Source organism: Candoia aspera, chromosome 1 (genome assembly GCF_035149785.1).
Source record: "Candoia aspera isolate rCanAsp1 chromosome 1, rCanAsp1.hap2, whole genome shotgun sequence".
Lineage (NCBI taxonomy): Eukaryota > Metazoa > Chordata > Lepidosauria > Squamata > Boidae > Candoia > Candoia aspera.
This window is the reverse complement of record NC_086153.1, coordinates 200834221-200854273: the sequence shown is the minus strand read 5'-3', so window position 1 is coordinate 200854273 and position 20053 is coordinate 200834221. Positions and strand designations below refer to the sequence as shown.

General features: G+C 41.9%; 1 protein-coding gene across 1 annotated transcript; it reads right to left on the bottom strand.

Annotated features, from left to right (window-relative positions):
- Window positions 1-1036: 1036 nt before the first annotated feature.
- CYTIP (cytohesin 1 interacting protein) lies at window positions 1037-16346 on the bottom strand. The gene is made up of 8 exons (XM_063318346.1): window positions 16028-16346; window positions 11838-11887; window positions 10632-10686; window positions 8154-8241; window positions 7940-8033; window positions 5355-5424; window positions 3437-3503; window positions 1037-2075 (listed from the first exon to the last, which is right to left on the bottom strand). Exons 1-8 carry the CDS (start codon window positions 16196-16198, stop codon window positions 1612-1614), a joined length of 1059 nt encoding a protein of 352 aa, XP_063174416.1. The 5' UTR covers window positions 16199-16346; the 3' UTR covers window positions 1037-1611.
- Between the last annotated feature and the right edge of the window lie 3707 nt (window positions 16347-20053).

Sequence of the window (20053 nt, the reverse complement as noted above, 5' to 3'; positions counted from 1 at the left end):
AATGAAAAAAGCGCGCCAAATGCAAAGTAAAAACCCTTGGTACGAATGAGATCCCTCCCCCTGTAGAATCTTCCCAAGCTCACAATCCCAGGTGCTCCTAAAGGCCTCTGATGGTCCAGGGGAAAAGTCCTTGAGCAGAGCACATAACCCAAACACATTCCATTGAAATGAACATAGATACAGAGCTTGGCACAAGGTTTCACAGCAGCTCCCTTCCAAACAGAAACGCACGTCAGCGCCATGGCATGTGAAACATTACGATGTAGAGTGCACATTAAAACAGTGAACATGACAATAGGCCCCAGAAAGCCACTCCGTCTTGCCAAGGTTCAGCTGAAGCCTGTTGTTCCCCATCCAGACCCTCACAGCCTCCAGGCACTGGGATAAGACATTCATGGCATTGCTTAATTCATCAGAGGCAGAGATGTATAACCTTACCCCAAGGGGACAGACGAGCAGACCTACCAGCCTCATGTAGATGTTAAACAGGAGAGGGGAGAGCACCGAACCCTGCAGGGGCTGAGGGAGAGGAGAGGGGAGAGCACCGAACCCACATAGTAGGGGCTGAGGGCGGGACCTCTCCTCCCCAATCACCACCCACTGGAATCGACCCCTGAGAAAGGAGGCAAACCGGCACAACACTATGCCGCTCACCCCCAATGCTCTGAGCCAATCCAGAAAGATACCATGTTCGATGGTATCGAAGGCTGCCAAGAGGTCAAGTAGGGCAAGGATGGATGCACAACCCCTATCCTGCCCATACCAGAGATCATCCCAAAGTGCGACCATGCCATTTCTATCCCATACCCAGGTCTGAATCCTCACTGAAAAGAATCCCGGTTGTCCAGTATGGCGGGATCCATTGAAGGCTTCTTGAGGAGGGGGTGAACCAAGGCATCTTTATAAAAATCTGAAAGCAGTAATTATTATTGGAATTCAGTAACACTGCCAACATTTCCTTTGGGCCTGCTCAAGCTTGAGTTCCTCCCCAAAAAGTAATGTGTGAACTCTAGGTAGATGAATATACTGGTCTGTGTGGCTGTTTCACTTCTCATCTTTATTGAAATTGGCTTTGTGGTGTTTAGATTGTTCCAAACTATACTGATCATAGAAATCACTGCATTTTTGTGAATGTGCCCACACAGATTTCTGGTTCATATACAACTTCTCCCATGTGATCATAATATCAAATACATGAATTGCTTATATAATATATACATTCTTATTTAGAAAATAAGTATTTTTTTCTTTTCTTGCTAGCAGTTAAACACTTATAGAAGAAGTACCTTTGTGAAGTCTTAGCTCCTAGAAATTGCTGCCTTCTCATTGTTTCAGGCCTACATTGTAGTAATGTTACTAGGCAATAACTCTAGTTACCATCACTCTTGCCTCCCATCAAAACTCCACAAATAACTCCCAAATGTATGTTATCACCCTGGTTATCCTGAAACTATATCAGGGGGGAAAAACACCTATCAGTCCAAACGATTTATTTCACTTCCACTGAGTTACTGATTGAGAATATGAAATGCAGGCCTAGTTTGATTTCAGAAATGCAGATTGCTGCCCAAGGTTTCCATGAACCATGTCATTCTGAACTTGTTCCATTTGTCAGGCACGACTCTCTTCCTCTTCCACAGCTCTGTGAAGGCCAGGAATGAAAGTCAACAGCTTCCTTTGAATGCTCCCCTTTCTGCTTTTCCGTGGGAGAGTCCCAAAGATCTTTGAGAAGTTGTCTCCATTCTTTGAAGGAGATCTAGAGGCCTTGCTAGTCACACTGAAACTCCGGTGCCTTCTCAGTGACGTCTTCTTCACTTCATTACCACCAGTTGGAAGAAAGCAGTCATCTTCTGTGCTTGACTGTTGGCTAAAAATCTCCTTAGCAGGGTCTTCAAAATCACTGGACTGGTAAAAACTGTCCTCACTATCCACCGTCATTGAGCTGAGGCGGCTTAAACAGCTGCTTTCGCTGGAAAATCGGAGCTTATTGCCCAGTGCTGATTCTGATCCAGTATGATCACCAAAGGGACTAGGTTCTTCTAATCCTGCAGAATCTGGTGGTGAGCACACTTCTCCTAAAATACCCCAAAACAATGGAAGAAAACAAGCATTATATATTCAGAAATGTTTGTACCACAAGAATACCAAAAATACCATTTGATTACTGGGAAGATACTGGAAGCCTTCACATGTGAAGCAAAAGAGTTAGTTTCCCTAATTCTGTGTTCTGCCAGACTTATTCTGTACGAGTGTGAGAATTGAAGAACAGGCATGAGGTTAACCTGAAAGCTTCTACATGTTGCTGAGTTACAATTCCCGGCAACCTTTAAGGCTGTTTCCTCAGTAGTCCCAGGTAAAGTCTTCATAGCATCGCTCAGCCACTGTTGAAGCAATAAGGAAGACTCTAGAAGAGACAATAAATTGCTGTGATACCCAGCCAGCAAAGTTAATGGAGAAGAACACTGGGAATTGTAGTTTAGATGATTTTCAGTCCCTGGAGGCTAAGCTATAGATTAGAAAGTCCAGGTTCCAACCTTATTTTTGCCACTATCTCCTTCCATGGGTTAGACAAAGCTACTTTCCCTTAGTGTGAAGTCCCCACTTTGTAGAAAGGGAAACCGTAATATGGACTTACCTTAATAGGGTGTTATGAGGATTATGATTAGCTATTGCATGCATCATATTTTCAATATTTGAAATGTTACACAAATGTTAAGTATTATTTTTGCTGAGCCAGCATTAGGATATCAGATTGCAATTGGGGAGAATTGGGATTTTACTTTAATAATGATCCCTTAGCCTAATCTGTTGCCCTTCAACTGAGTCCCATGCACAGATCTTCTCTTTGCCTACCATTCCAATTCAAATTACAGCTGAGCCAAACCCAAGATTGGCACATTTGATGAATGTGTCAAAGAGCTAAGCAAATCACACCCCCATTGAAAGTCCTACATGTTGATCAGAACTGTAGTCTCCCAAAGCATGATTTTTAAGCCTCTAGAGCACTCCATGTACCCTGACATGATTTAAAGAATGATTCTCCAAATCAGCCAGAAAAGTTGATATGAGCCAGACAGAAAAAATATTGCTAGTTTGCTTAATGTATGTGCTGACTATCATAGATATCATAAAAGTTTATTGGGGAATGGTTGACAAGGAACAATAATAAAACTAAGCAATACATAATACATCAGAATGGCGAGGTAAAAAAAATCATTTCTAATATCTTAATATACAACTTCTTGGATGAGGCACACCCACAATTAAGAGTGTCGTAAATGTACCACATGACCCATATTCTTCAGAGCTTCCTTAGAACACCACAAACAAAACTGAAACTAAGCAACTGCACAAATATTAACTGAGTTTGCATCATGTCTGCACAGAAATTGGGTGTTGCTATTTCTTACTTCTGCAACAGGATATTCAGACTTACCACGAGCAAGGTGTTTTTCTCGTAAGCATAGGGCCTGGAGCAAAGCCAACTTATCTTGCAAAGTTTTCTGTGAAAGGGAAACAGTGCCTTGTCATTTGGAAACTGCTCCGAAATATCACACAGTGTTTAACAGAGGGTGACTCCGTGCTTCAGTTACTTGCCATTGTGAAGAACTTGTCCCGAGGATATGGGTATCTCAGGACTGGTACAACCATATTTGAACTTTTCTTTTGTATAAATGCAGTTCTACACCGCTGCAGTGGAGCCCAGTAGTTTTCCATCATAATGGTGAATGACTTAATGTACCGAGGAAGTTACGGTATGGATTGCATTTCAAGCATTAGTTAGATGCACAGTTGCTTGGAGGCTCAGGGCCACAGCTGCCCTCTGAGCGGTGGGCCAGTTGCTGCACTCCAAAAATTGGGGAAGTTTTGGTTAAACACTAATTTGCCTCGTTGGTGCTATTAAATATCACAACTTGGTGGCAATTTTCAGAGTGGGAAAGCCATCAGCAGGCAGGCAAAGCACGGCAGTGTAGCCCAGAAATATCCTAGTATGCAGTTAATAGTGTAGTTAAGACCTGTATTGGGGAACTGATGGCCAGGTGGGTTTGTAGGGGCACATGGCATCTCATTCAGACTGGCTATCCCTGCACAGACTGATAGCAAGGGTATAAGCCGATCCCATGTGCTACTTCCATAGACTGGGCTTTTCTAATAATTGTTGGAACAATTCAGTTCTGGAATCTTTGTAGTTTATATAATTCATACCTGGTCTTTCTACTCTTGTGAGCCTAAACATTATGTGGACAGAATCTAAGGAACTACAGAAGGGTTGACCTGGATTTCCAGTAATATGGTGTAACTAGAAGCCCGTGTGTTGCCATTTCCCAGTTCTCCTTGCTCTAGCAAAGGGATCACCCCAGTTCCTCAGTTTTGGCCCTTTTGTTCCCCTAACTTTTTCTTGCCCTTTGAGGGCTAGCACTAGAGCAGAAGTGGACGACAACCTGAAGTCCATTTAGAAATGGGATGCCATTTGCAGGCATGATGGATCATGAGGTAGAGATCCATCCAATTTCAAAGAAATAGTGGAGTGGGGGCTTCTTTAACTTTTTTATTTATTTGGTTGATAGCCTGAATTTCTTCCAGGAAAAAAAAGGCAGTGGCATATACTTTCTTCCTCTTTTTTTTCCCCACAACAAAAACCCTGTAAGGTAGGTCAGGTTGAGAGAGAATGACTTGTCCAACATGACCCAGTGAGTTTCCATAGCTGACAGTGGATTTGAACCTGGATTTCCTGGTCCTAGTCACATTATCTTAACCACCACAGCACATTTGAATCCTCCCTGTATCGCAGGGCAAACTCTGAAAGTTGCCCACCCTAAAATGGTTATTTCTGACGAGAACATTGTCCAATCTTATAGAAACAGATGGCAGAGTTTTAAGGTAACTTCACTGAATTTTGCACTTCAAACAACTAATAATAAATAGGAGTGCCTGTAACTTCCTTATTTTTTAACAGGTTGAGTTTATATCTGTAGCTATAAAGCATGGAGACAAATCCTGCCAAACACCAAATAGGTAAGTGGAGGAGCTGACTTCGACATCAAGTATTTTTCATTTAAAGGTGGTCCCAGTATAGGTCAGTCAGTCCTCTGACTCTTCTCCCTCTATCCAGTTTGGCTTTTTATGGAGGAATAAACCTGGATGTAGACTTCTTTTGCAGCCTGTTTGCCTCTCTATGGCACCCGGAAGCACTGGATACTTCACAGTGCTTTACGGTAGCCCTGATTCAGTGGGGGTTGCTTTCGATGGGATCCAGCTTTGCCTCACTGAGCAGTCCAAAGGGGCCCCTTCACCTCAGAATCTGGCTGAAACCAACACACCCCCTTGCTTCCCATTTTATGGAGAAATCATACCTTCATACACTGCAACTTCATTTCCAGTTCCATTCTTTTCATAATCAGAGCTTCGTTCACAGTGTCTAACCTACAAATTGCATTACCAATATCATCATCAGTGTCCAACCAATAAACTGCATTACTATCATCATCATCATCATCATCATCATTTTTATACAATTTTATAGTGGCAATATAAACCCAAGAATGCAAGCAAGAGGTTAGACCACTTCAAAAAGACAGCATTCAGAAAGGAATATCATTTAGGAGGCCAAGAAAAGGTAGAGTGGGCAAATATTTTTGACTTGAGGGAGGCATTTTTTCCATCATGGTCAGCCACAAAGGCCTTTGGGGGCCATGTTAATGATACCACTGGAGTTGATGGAGCAACATTTTGGGCAATTAAATATATATATGTATTGCTGAAGAACTGGATTCTGTTTAGGCTGAACATACATACATATATGGATACAAGTTCAAGAGTGGAACTACTATCAGTCACCTCCTCTACATGGATGACATCAAGCTGTATGCTAAGAGTGAACGAGACATCGACTCATTGATCCACCTGGCACGGATCTACAGTAAGGACATCGGGATGTCATTCGGACTGGGGAAGTGTGGCCGGATGGTAGTAAAGAGAGAAGGTAGTTAAGACTGATGGGGTGGAACTACCAGCAGGCCACATAGCAGACATACAGACCAGTTACAAGTACCTTGGTATCCCACAGACACATGGGAACCACGATGAGGAGGCAAGGAAGACAGCAGCAACCAAGTACCACCAAAGGATAAGACAGGTCCTGAAGAGCCAGCTCAGTGGGAAGAACAAGATCCATGCCATCAACAGGTATGCCCTGCCAGTCATCAGATACCCTGCTGGTATAGTGAGCTGGCCAAAGGAGGATGTGGAGGCTGCTGATGTGAAGACCTGGAAGCTCCTCACAATATACAGAGACTTCTACCCCAAGTCCAACACCCAGAGACTGTATACCAGGCAGAAAGAGGGAGAGTGGAGTCTGGTTAGTGTCAAAGCCACTGTCCTAGATGAGACCCAGAGCATCTAGGAGTACATCAGTAAGGTGGCACCTAAAGATGAGCTGTTGAGAGAATGCCTGAGGCAGCAGCAGACATGGAAGGGAGATCAAGCAGAGGAAGTGCCATGGCAAGACAACACCCTGCATAGGATGTACCATCGACAGATAGCTGAGGTGGCTAACATTGAGAAATCCTACCAGTGGCTGCAAAGGGCTGGACTAAAAGATAGCACTAAGGCACTGATCAGAGCAGCACAAGAACAGGCACTAAGCACCAGATCCATAGAGGCAGGGGTCTACCGCACTGGACAGGACCCAAGGTGCAGACTGTGCAGAGAGGCCTCAGAGACAGTCCAACACATAGTGGCAGGGTGTAAGATGCAGGCAGGAACAGCATATACTGAACGGCACAACCAAGTGGCTGGCATTCTGTACAGGAACATCTGCACAGTGTATGGGCTAGACCCTCCCAAGTGCAGATGGGAGATTCCACAGAAGGTTGTGGAGAATGACAGGGCTAAGATCCTGTGGGACTTCCAGATCCAGACAGAGAGGCAGGTACTGGCCAATCAACTGGACATCGTGGTAATAGACAAGGAGCAGAAGACAGCAGTGGTGATAGATGTAGTGATGCCAAGTGAGAGCAACATCAGGAAGCAGGACTATGAGAAGCTGGAGAAGTACCAGGGCCTGAAGGAGGAACTGGAGAGGATGTGGAAAGTGAAGGGCAAAGTGGTCCCGCTGGTGGTAGGGGCACTTGGGGCTGTGACTCCTAAGCTGGGAGAGGGGCTCCAACAGATCCCAGAAACAACATCAGAGCTCTCTGTCCAGAAGAGTGAAGTGCTAGGAACAGCTAAGATACTGTGCAGAACCCTCAAACTTCCAGGCCTCTGGTAGAGGACCGGAGGTTGAGGAAGACACATACCACCCATAGGGGTGAGAAGGGAATATATCTACCTACCTACCTACCTCAGTCTGGCAGGAATTACCATTTTGCTGCAGATGGTACCTGCTATTTACATGCTGCTCTGTAGACCAGCAAAAATGGGGCTGTGGGTTGCAAGTCCCCCCTATCTGAACTAAAATGTAGTTCAGATGACTAAAGGTTAAAAGAGACAAGCGCCAGTAGTTAAGAAATGGACGTATTTGCAAAAGAATGCCACTTAATCATGCCCAACTAGTCAAAAGGGAAAAACAAGGAGAAAGGTGGTTTCTCTAGTTGCTATTCAGTATATGAAAACCATGAGAGAGAAAAACAACTATCTGATTGTCCACTATGTCTGATATTTGGGAAAGCTGTAACTTTGAGTGGCAGAGTGCTGCAACTGCATCCTCATCCATTTGTTATGATGAATCTCATTCATCCATCATAAAGTCATCTTGGCCACTGTTCTCCAACCTTGTACCTGGATGTGTTTGCTCTTATTTGTAGTGGCTTTCCAATCTAGAGGAAGCAACCACATTCCTTCCTTAGCATGTGAAAAATTAATGCAGTGGCCACCACAATCAATAACAAATAATGTTACAAATATAAGCACAGACACAAGCCCAAGACTTCTTGGTTACCTTAAAAGATTCCTAGATGATTTAATCATGTCCACCTGTTGTTTGTGACTTAGTCCTTCAGTGCTCACTCCATTGATACTGATCAGGATATAACCTGTGACAATTGCAAAATGAAGTACCGTAAGTGCTTTTTGATGTTCATCAGCCCTTCTACCTCCTTAGAAATGTGATCAGCTAAACCATGGAAATGTTACGATGAGGAAAGGTTCATTACCATGTTGGAGTCCAGTAAGAGAGGCAGGGCTTCCTTCTTTCACATTGCAAATGTAAGTGTAAGTTCCCATGAAATTATTACTTTGGCACTGAAAAAGAAGAATTCAAATCAAATCAAAACAAAACAAAACAAATTGCCGTTAGAAGAGAAACTCTATCTTGCAGCTTGTGGCCCCAATTCATAGCTACCATTAGGGTGACCATCTGCCCCCCTTTCCAAAGAATAGCTTGTTCTTTTAGCTGGGTTCACATGACTCACTGAGAAGCCAACCACGTTTTAGCCTGGATGGCAGTGCAGACTCTGGATTAGGTGGTCAGTTGATCACATGACTAGTTTATCACCCAAATCAACCAGAGATAAGCATGTCATGTGAATTCATCCTGTTGGAAAATGTCCTCCATTGGAAGGGTTGTCCGGTCCAAGTCCTTGGATTTATTCATCAGAGTTAGAAGCTGGGCAATAATTAGTAGACTCAGCAGGCAGATGGATCCCATAGACCCCTATTTCCTCACTACGCTGAGGGCTAGTGTATTTTATTTAAAGTATCCTTTTTATATTTAAGTTTCCATTGATACGTATTTAAGTATGAAGACCACTTTGGCCTTCACTTTCCACATCCCCTCTAGTATATATGTATCAATATATATTGTATCAATGGAAACTTAAATATTATACATATATGATACATATATAAAATATATAAAATGATGACTTCTTTTGTCTTCATTTGTGGTGTATGTCCACCAAAGGTGAGCTTGCCTTACATCACTACCAAACTGCCTATTCTCATCAATTCACTGGAAAGCTTCACTTGTCAAATGTAAAATAAACATTTCCTCTTTTCATCCTTTAAAGAAAAAAAAAACAGGAACAATCAGAGGAAAAAATAGGCTTCCCACCCAACAACTGGGCTGTCCTGTTCTTTCATTGCGTATGAATGATTACCAAGCTGCAGCAATATGATTAGGAGGAAGCTCTGCTATTGCACCACAGAAGACTCCCTGCACTGTTCCACAGCATGATACTCAGCTTTTAGACATGGTAAAGGGAAGAAAAGGGAACAGGGGTCTCTGAGGAGTGTCAAAAAAGTCAAGAGCGCAGCCACAACCATGCAATTTAAATCCCACCTTTTAAAATATGCATCACACAGAGTTGTGACTGCCCTCTTGACTTTTTTGACCCTCTCCCCCTCACAGACACCCCTGACAGGAAAGGAGCCAGGACCAGGACCAGGACCAGGACCCAAACATTTTGCTGCCTATGACAGAGGACAAGGTAGCATCCCCTTCCATTCCATATGCAAAATCTGATTGGATTGGCAGTTGAATGTTCCTTCAGCTCTGCTAGAGATAACACCCTTCCCTGCATCTGAAAGGAACAAGCTAACTTAGAGGTGCAGGTCAGGTTACATGACACTCAATTCTCTCCACAGCACAATGTAGATACCTCCTGGAATCTGACACACAGGGTAAATGACTCATTTTGCCCCATGGTAGGTCTGGCACTGAGAGGAACACATAATCCCCTTTCATTCTGTCTTGGCAATTACTGAACCATGGTCTCTCAGTTGAAAGAGAGGCCCTCCACAGTCAACTGGGTGGTGGGCAGGGTGATAAAGAATGACACTTGTGATGTCAGCAGGCAAATGCCATGACTTAAGCACTTGAATCAAAATTACACGCTTGTTGTCATTTGGGCATCAGTGCCACTTGCTGTGGACACCGTTGGTCAACAATTATAAAATGTGAACTCTGCATATATTTTAGTGGCAAGGAAAAAAATCACACACACACATCTGCCCCCTTCCACATAGGAATAGCTAAGATGTTTAAGTAGTGGATCAACATCCCCTCTTCTTTTGCTTGTATTTTCAGCCTGTCCATGCCATGTAATCCCATGTTTCCTTGAAAGAATTAAGAAGAGCATATATCACTGGTCCCCTTCTAAGAAGGGAAAGTCTCCTACATGATGAGTTAACTCTAGTGACTTCATAGATATGTCCATGCAATTTTATGTTTTCTCCCTAAAGACTTGCAATGTAAGATACAGTAGACAAGGAGTAAGTGGCCCAAGACTGCGCCATCATCTTCATAAATGAGGGTAGGTTTGAAGTCTCTTCCTTCAGGAACCAGTGTGTGACTGGAAGTTTTTTGAGCAAAATGCCTCTGATGGGACTTCTGTGTCATTCGTGCCACACACAATAGCAGCAGCACTCTAAGCTTGGTAGGGAGCTGCTGTTTCAATTTTCCACAATGTCCCAGGGTGCTTGATGCAGAGCACTGTACAAAATTTAAAAAGAAACTTGCAGGTCCAGCTGCCATTGTGGAATGAGCCAAGATGGGCATCAATAACTGAGGAACACCAGGATCTCTCCAAGTATCAATGGATGCCCTTTGCTGAAGCCAGTCTTCTAGAACTGCTATTTGCTGTCCCATGTGTTAGGCATGGAGATATCTATTCACAAAGTTAAAGCCTCACCTGGATTTCAAATCCATATGTTTCATTGTCTTCTTTGAAGATTGTAAATGTCTTTCTGCATTAAAAAAAAATATAGATAGGAAAAACATGTTAAGCTATGCTATCTAATATTGGTATCAATAGTGTTTAAGAGATAGTGTGAAAAAAATCATAATATTTGAACAGGGCTTTTCATGTAAAATAATCTTCAGCTTTACTGATAACAAAACTAATTCAGCAAACTCATTCATTGTGGAGATCAAATAGTTCTCCAGCCTGGCAGTCTTCAAGTAACATAAAATCCCAAAACATCTGGAGGGGACCATGTTGGAGAAGGTGGCTCTAGAATGAAGATGAGTGGAAGGGAGAAGCAGGCTGAAATAAACCAAATGGTATGAATGAGATAAAATGCAGAGCAAGGCTATGGCTTTCAGGCTGGAACTCAAAAAATGGTGAAAAAACAGACCTGAGAGAGTTTTGGGTTCTACTGAGTCAAAATGGGGTAGAGTCATGATAAGGGACAGTAAAGGCAGATAGCTGCTTATCACTCTGAAGGGGGAATACTAGATCAGTCCAATGTGTGAAAAAGTTAACCAAGGACACAGCTAAGAAATCAAGGTGGAGCAAAGTGTGCAGCAATTGTGCTGTTATCTCACATCTCCCCCAGCTCACAATTTATGTTCATATTTATCTCCCCAGCATAATTTTGGGGACAATTGTCACCCAATTAAAAAACAAAACAAAACATGTTATTCAGCATATTCATTCTCTGCATCATTCCATTCAGATTACCTATTTGGCTTCTCAATTTGATTAGATAAACCATATCATGAAGTTAACAGAACATAGAATGGTCGGTCACTTCCTCATGCATTTGTTAGCAGATCAAACAACAGTTTCTTTTCCATAGAAATGATCTTGCATGCAATGTATTTCAAGAGGGATTTTTAGCTAAATTAATATGCATACCTACTTTATCTCTCCAATGCCATTTTACCACAATATGGCATAATAACTGTATTGTTACTGGATTCACAGATAGGTTGCCCTTATGAATTATTTAATCTTTTCACCTCAGCGCAGCCCACATATTTCACTGCGGTAATCTCATGCTTACATCTTCACCATTCATTATGTTCCTCTGCCTTCCTACACATTTGTTGCTTTGCCAGCTGGAGCATAATAAACAAATAATAAAAGAAAAGAGCAAAATAATATCTTTATTACCTCTGTGGGCCAGAAGATTTGCTTATGGAACTCATTCTACTTAAAGCAAGCTAGAAATAGAAATGGAGAGATGGAAATTAGTTCCATCATAAACACAATTTTTTTTTCTATCAAATAAAACCATTAACATGATGAAAGCATTACATGCAGGGCAATAGAAATCCTTAATAACGAAATAAACAACAGAATTGCTTTCCTGAATACTTCACCAGGGTAAGAACCCTGCCAGCATTACTGAGTTAGAAATCTTGTATTGACTGACCCCACTTTAGAGGGCTTAGAGCAGTTAGAGAGGTTCAAAGGTATATTTTGTTCATAACCAACTTTCCCAGAGTAGATAACCACATGGAGACCATAACCACAATAACCATCTTCCATCTTTAGCTATTAGTAGAAGTATATTCATTTGGGCAGCACTCATGCCTAGCAGCCACTGGCCGGTCCACCTTCAGTTGTCAATAAGCCTCCCTGAGCAATAGATACCTTTCTTCTCAATGTGGGCATCTCATTCAGTTATCATTGACAGCTTCTTCTCCATAAAGTCTTCAGATCTATGAAGATCCTTTCACAGTAATTTGGATGGGTGGGGGGGAATCCTTCCTTTGTTTTGCCATAAAATTGTTATTGATAAAATTCATACATGACATGCTAAGTGTTCAAATAAATGGGATGAACAATTATGTGTCTTTCTAATTTTATTCAAATTTGTATTCCCCCTGCAAATTCCAGTTTATTTATTCTTTCCAAACTTTTACAGGGCAGTCTCTCCCATCTTCCTGAACAAAATGCCATATCAAAATAGATTCCTTATTCCAGAATATCAGTGAACTGTGGGAAAAAAAACAGCAACTAGAGGCTGTAAAGGTATGTATCTTTACAGATATTTGATTCTGTTGCTAGGGCTCATTCCAGTTGTAGATAGTTTTTAGCGTGAATTTGCTAATTCTGATAAACCTGGCAGTACTGTATTTAAGAGACTATAGCAGGACTCAATTCAAGCATCTTTACAATAATTTATACAGTGATTAACCAGGAGATAATGTATCATGCCACATACATGGTCATACACATGATGTTCATAACTCAAGAGAATGCTGTGGACTATGCTTCTCTGGAAAAGCAGAAGTCCCTTCGAAGCATGGCACTGTATGAGTTGGGTCCTATGATTGATTGATTGATTGATTGATTGATTGATTGAAATGTATTGGCCACCTAACTCCATGGACTCTGGGCAGTGTATAAAACTAGGGAAAACATAAAAACAGCTAAAAGCATTTTATATGGTTGCCTTGAGTTAAATTTGGTCATAGGGCAATAACTACTGACCACTGAACAACTATAAAAATTAAGTAACTTATCGGTGGCTTCATGGACATGTACCTGTAGTTTTCTTGGCAATGATACAACTGTGGTTTTCCATTGCTTTCTTCTAAGATTTTTTAAAAACTTTTGGGATTTCCTGAGATTTCCCATCCATGAACTAACCAGGCCTATCCCTCCTCAGATTCCTAGCCCAGGTAATCCCTCTCACATGCTGCCATCTGCTGCGATAATGAACAATTGGTGGGGCATAAATGTACATTATGTGCAATGGTCCTTTATGATACCACCTCTGAAAAAGAATTTTATTTCCAGGTGATGAAACTTCATTCCAGCACCGAAATTACCAGGATAACTAATACTATATAACAAGGTAGAAGGACTAAAGCCGGAAAGGTGGGAACCATCTGTTCTGAGGCTTAGTTACAAAATCATTATGTAAACATGGAACAAATGTCTACAACCCTCAAGACTGGGAAAAGGACAACCAAGAGTCCATTGACTAAAAGATGCTGAGGAAAAGGCCTAGGATTTAAATCTCAGGGATGACGTACACAGAGACCTTGCTTCCTATAATCCACTATAGGCAGATCTTCCTGCAAACATGCATGACTTCTTTCTCATCTGCAGTAGAGCAGCTTGTTTAGCCATGTCAAGTCTTTGAAGTTTCTATAGTTAACAGAATCAGGACTGGATTTCTGGAGGGCCTGTAACTAGTGTTGCACCTGGAGTGAAGTCTGCTGCAGAGATGGGGAATATTTTGGTGGTGCCTTTAACGCTGGGGAGATCTGTAAAATAGAAGGGCTAGCTTACCTATGTAGATGGGGATGCATTCGAAGGAGGCATTTCAGGAGGCTCCCTGTTTTTTAATTATGATGTTAATTTTCAGCAACTTTTCTAAGCTAGAGTGGGGAGTTGACAGCTACAAAATAGAACTTGTCTAAGGCAATCACACAGAGAGAGTGGTTTCTCAGGGGTGGCAGGTAGGTTTTTATTCTCTTTAAAATGAACTTCTGTTTTTTTTTTAAATATTGTGTTGTTTTCTGCATTTGGAGTTTTTTTCCCTCAGTGTTTTGCTGGGGGCACCTTGTCTGGGCATTTGGGTGTGGTGACTGATTTCCAGAAAGCAAGGTCAATCTCAGATATTCTCTCAGGTGCAGGAATTATTGTCACACAGATTCAGGCTCCGCAGGGGCATCTTCAAGGGGAGTCAGTGATGTCAAAATGGCAGGCGCAACTGGCCAGTCAAAGCCCCACCTCTTTTTACTTGTGTGAAGTGTGTGCCATGCACATTAAAAAGGGGTAGGATTTTGATTGGCCAACCACACCCACCATTTTGATGTTGACTTCCCCTTACTCTGTCTCAAGTAATATGACTTGATAAATAATTTAATGAATTATTAACTAATTAACTAATTATTAACTAATTAGAGACTGATTTTTTTTCAAAGAGCAGAATTAATAATACATGTTTACTCAGAAATAACATCTGCTGAGTTCAGCAGGTTTTCTTCTCAAGTAAAAGCACATAGGATTGCATCCTAAATGTGTTCTGCATTGAATAATCCAGCATTGATAAATGTCAACAGCTACCTATATCCACCTAGCTAAACATGTAGTTTTATAAACCCAGCAAAGCACCTTCCTAACACCCAGTAACCAGTCCTTGCTTCTCCTCTAACCAACCAAAAGCTGCCTTCATGAGTGAAAGCAACTTATTCACTGCTAGCCATCCTACACCTCTCATTCCATGCTATCCCCTCCAGGTAATATCCTTGCCCTCCTGTGCTTATCAGGCAGATATATGTGATAAAAGTATGTTTTCCAGAACTAAAGCACTAATAAAACATAGAGGAGAACCGATTGATGCTAGTTGTAATGATAGAAACAAAATAATGCAAGCTTTGGGGAAAAGGAGAATGTTGAGTTGCTATTTTTCATTGTCACTTTATTCCTCCCCTCATACAAACATTTTTAAAAACTGAAAAATTAGCTGTTAAGCTATATAATTGTGCAAACATTTGTCCAAGTAATCCAAAACTCAAACATCATCACCGTATTGCCTAAAGTTAAAGATTACATTTGTGGGAACAAAACTCAGCTCCCTAAAATCGTAAGAGCTGCTCCTGGTTTAACCACCACCACCACCACCACCTAACCTTCTCAGAATATTTTTAAACAGAGCAGAGTCCCCAGTTTGGCACAACTAGACAGTTAACAAGTAGCAACAGAATTTTGTGTCAAAGGTGGCTTGGACTGTGGACTGATCTTAAGCACGGAACCCGTGACTGCAGTTTTAAAGCGGCCTTCTCATCTGGCACTCTTCAGTTGTGTTGGGGAACAAGCTACGTCTGGGCTCTGCCTGTGGATTGCATTGAAATCAGTTGGGATTACAACCACTTTATTAACCCCACTCCTCTACCTAGAGACTGCCCAAAGCATTTTTCTGTCTGACAGAGAAGAGCAAAGGGCACCATGCTCTCCAGCAACTTTCATATCACTGAAATTGCTATGAATTATTTTGGCACCTAAAATAAAAATATCCCAGAAGAGAGGGGAGGGGGGCAGGGATATACAAAAATGCGTACACACACATATAGATATAAGACTATTTTCTATATATAACCAGAGAGTAACATGAAGGTAAGCGGAAGACAAAAATCCACCTGCTAAATTCTGTTAAATTTCTGTCATTCAGGCAACTCTCCTGGTACAAAACTTTCCTTATAAACCAGTTTAGGCTTGAATCTAAGTTGCCAAATAAATCTTCTACATTTGTATTTCTGGTTAGCCAAAACTCGCAAGGAAAGGAAATAAATATGTCCATCATAGGCAAAAAAAATCCTGCCAAGTTCCCCATTAAGCAGTACCTGTTTGCAGCCCTTGGACAACGTCCCAGTTGGGTCTGGGAACACTTGGCTTCTCTGGTTGTCCAAAGGTGGACTGGCGACTGGCTCCAAAGATGGGCTGTAAGTTGAGCTGAGATAGTAGCCCACACAGTTGGCATTGCTGCTCTGTTGAATAAGCCTCTTCAAGGACATCTTGCGTTCAGGCTGAACTCATTCAGCACTGGAGAGTGTTGCATGAGTGAGGAAGCCAGCTAAAAGCATAACCACTCTAGCCAAAAATATACCCCCCCCAAAAAAAGACATAGGGGGAGTCCATGTGACTTGTGGTTTAGGTGCAGGTTACATAAATCTCTTCACAGATCACTCGTTGTGACTCAGGGTGGTTTTTTTTTTCTTTTTCCTTTTCTTTTTGCTTACAAAACTGAGCAATCTGCCTATTCTTCCTCCGCCTCCTCCAGCTAGTGGCAAATAGAAGGGACTCTCACATGCTATTTTTCTGCCCCTTGATAATCCGTGTCCAAAATACCATCTGCCAATCTCTCCAGATCTGATAATTTGGTGTTTTTAGAAATGTCTTCACATTCTTATTAAAGAACCCACCATTTTCCACAGCATAGCAGAAATAATCAGTACTATTTTGAGAGAGGGAGAGAGAGAGAGAGATTAAAACCATTACTTAAAAGTAAAGCAATGATTCTTCAAGTATATCAGGGGGGCTGTCATTCATTTCCAAATGAGACAGGACCCTTCCTGACTGAGCCAAGGTGGGAATGAAAAGTTGGAAATCATGTTTTGTTTTCATTGCCTGATGTAGTCTTTTCCAAGTTGCCCCTAACCACAGCACAAACATGTCCCTAGCAACCTCCTTTGTCTGCCATCGTCTCCCCATGATGTTGCCTGCATCTCATTCCCAGCCCACCATACTTGGATGTATCAGTATTAAAGTAACATTTCCCCTTATTCTGACTCTGCCCAAAGGCACTTCAAGGTATATACATTTCTTCAGGCCCATATTCTAACACTTTTAAAATTTGCTGAAATCCTTATAACCATGCTTCCTCTATTATATTCTTTTCTTTGGATGTAAGAAACATTTTGGCAGCTAGTAAGGAGTGCAGTAGACAGGGCAGTGATGTAAAGATGGTAACTCGTTCCCTTGTCATCTCATCACCACTCAACACCACTACCATGGGAGCTGTGTTGCCTGCCAGTTAGATCCCAGGTACAATTTAAGATACTGGTTTAATATAATTTTTCTTTTTTTCCAGTTTTTCAAAGTATATGGGCAGCCATTCAACATATGACTCAAGGCAGTGTGCACAATTAAAAGCAACAAATAACAACCAAACAAAACCAAATATATTAAAACATATTTTGCTGGAAGTGATTCAGAACAATCCAACTAGGTTTACCTAACCTCCTGACCCAGTGCATTGGGGGAAGACCCAGAGCATACCAACCCTGTCCAATATTATCAGACAGACTGATGTAATTGGAGACAGGTGGTCCCACAAGTAGCCAAGGTCTGTAGCTTTGCGTTGACAAGCAGCAACTTGAATTGTACCCAGAAGCAACTAGTGCACCCATAGCTACTCATCCTGCTGCATGCTGGACCAGCTGTAGCTTCTGAGTGATCTTCAATGTCAGCCCCATGTTGCAGTAATCCAGATGAGAGGTGACCAGGGCATGATGATCATAAGTAGGATCTCCAGATCCAGAAATGGGCACAATTGGCACGTAAGCTGTTGAGCCCTTGGTGCTCTCCAAGCTTTGTTGTTTTCTTGCAGATGTTTCATTGCCAGACTAGGCAACATCTTCAGTGCGAAGAGGGAGTGGGCCTTGCTCTCAGTTTATATATGGTGGTTTGCCCTGCTTGTGTTGGTAGGGGTGTTGTTCTCTCTTTGGGAGTTCTTTGACTGGGCTGTTGTTTGCTGCTTGGTTGATTGCCTGAGTTAATAGTTGCTTGATTAGTGACTTGAATTGTGCTGTTTGATGATTCATCTGGTGTTAATCCTAGTGTTGATTTTTGCATATCTGGGTGTTGATTGCTGGCAAGGGAGGAACTATTAACTCAGTCAATCAACCAAGCAGCAAACAACAGCCCAATCAAAGAACTCCCAAGGAGAAAAAAAAACACCCCTACCAACACAAGCAGGGCAAGCCACCGTATATAAACTGAGAGCAAGGCCCACTCCCTCTTCACACTGAAGATGTTGCCTAGTCTGGCAATGAAACATCTGCAGGAAAACAACAAGGCTCAGAGAGCACCAAGGACTCCACAGTTCAACCCTGAGCTACAAATATTTGCTTCAATTGGTACATAAGATGTTCTTGGGCAAAAGCCCTCCAAACCACAACTGGCACCTCCTCTTCAAGGGGCAGTGCAACCCCATCCAGAACCAAACATAGAAAATCCAGATCCAGGTGACCTCCAGGTCTATAGCCAGTCTTGCTAGAGTTGACCCTGAGCCTGTTCTTTCTCATCCAGATCTCCACAGCCTCCAGACAATGAGACAGAACCTTGATGGTACTGCTTGGCTGGCCAAGGATGGAAATATATAACTGGGCATCATCAGTCTACTGATATCTAACCCCATGCTGATAGATGACCTCATCCACAGATATTAAATAGGAGTGGGAAGAGAATTGAGAGCCGAGGCACCTCACGAAGCAACAGCCAAGGGCTAGATCTCCCCCCCACCCATCAATACCAACTGGAGCTTGCCTGGAAGAACACAGCTGGAGTCCAACTCAGAGCAAATCCAAGCAACTTTATCTAAAAAATCTGCCTTGAATAGTCCTCATAGTGGCCCTTCAGATGATCTTCAGACTCAGGGACTTGGTCTTCTTAAATGGAGCACCAGATGGCAATCCATGGACACAATAAGAGTGGCAAATTAGTAATATGGTTAAGTGCAGATGGGGGAAACGCTCTTCTTGTGTGTGCATGCTTTTAATGGCTAACAGATTACAGTTAGATATATGTCTAAAGTTTCTTAAATATTATTTTCTGAAACTTGTGTGATTGCAGTAAAACTATATGAAGTATTTATCTTTTTGTTTTGTAATGACAGATGCATTTTAAAACATATAAAACCATTGCTTTCATTAAAAGCCTTGATGAGTGCTATGAATCATAATCAAGCAGCCTTTTATTTGGTGAGGATGTCCTTTTGCTATTTCCAAATGTTTGATATTGTTGCTGCCCACGTCCGAACCTTTATGTTCCCTCATGTGTTTATTTTAGCAAGTTAGGGTGAATTTCCAAGGCTCCCTCCATCATGGATTGGGCTAGGAATAACAATCTGCACTAAGTAATACAAAAATACATGATATCATCAGGGTGCATGGGCCAACAACACAAGGTAGGAAAGAAGGGTTAGAAATATATATTTTCCCCTTTGGGATCTTCATTGTGAAAGCTCGTTAACTACTAAGCTGTTTTGGAGTAGGGCGTGCAGCAATCCACCCATAACTAGAGTTTACCCTTCCAACCATCTCCCAAACATCCTATTGTACAAAAGGCCAATGCACAGATACAGGTAGTAGCAATGTCCACAGTTGTAGCAACACGGTTGTCACAATGAATAAGTCTGTAGGTTCCATTGGGAATAGAGCTGCTTCCTCTGTCCTCCACACAACCATTTCTCGATGAGGACACAGAAGCCCATAGTGACTCAACATGTAATTTTAGGGGAAGATGTTTTGTTTTGATTTTAATTTGGAAAGGGATTTTGTAAGAGAATTTGGGAACCTTGGTTTTGAACTCAAGGCAGCCTAAAGTCTTAGACAGTGCTGGGCTTGATCAAACCAACGACCTGATCAACTAGAAGGCAGTCTTGTGTTCATATAAACGGTCCTCAGATCTTTCTGAATGCAAAGGATTAAGGCTCCATGGATATATGGCTTTTTCTGTTGAAGAATTTACAAAAATCCAAAAATCCAATAGTACCTTAATCCCGGCCTAGAAGAACTGTCCCAGCTACTATGGAAACCTTAGGGAGTTATGTGTTGATTTCTATAGAACGAAAAAGTTTCATACCTGAA

What these genes read in the sequence shown, in the direction of transcription:
- CYTIP (XM_063318346.1), bottom strand. Translation starts at nt 16,198, where the DNA reads ATGTCCTTGAAGAGGCTTATTCAACAGAGCAGCAATGCCAACTGTGTG. An exon ending in TGTCCAAGGGCTGCAAACAG is followed by an intron (nt 11,888 to 16,027) that starts GTACTGCTTAAT and finishes TTCTATTTCTAG; the next exon opens with CTTGCTTTAAGTAGAATGAG. An exon ending in TCTTACTGGACTCCAACATG is followed by an intron (nt 8,034 to 8,153) that starts GTAATGAACCTT and finishes CAATTGTCACAG; the next exon opens with GTTATATCCTGATCAGTATC.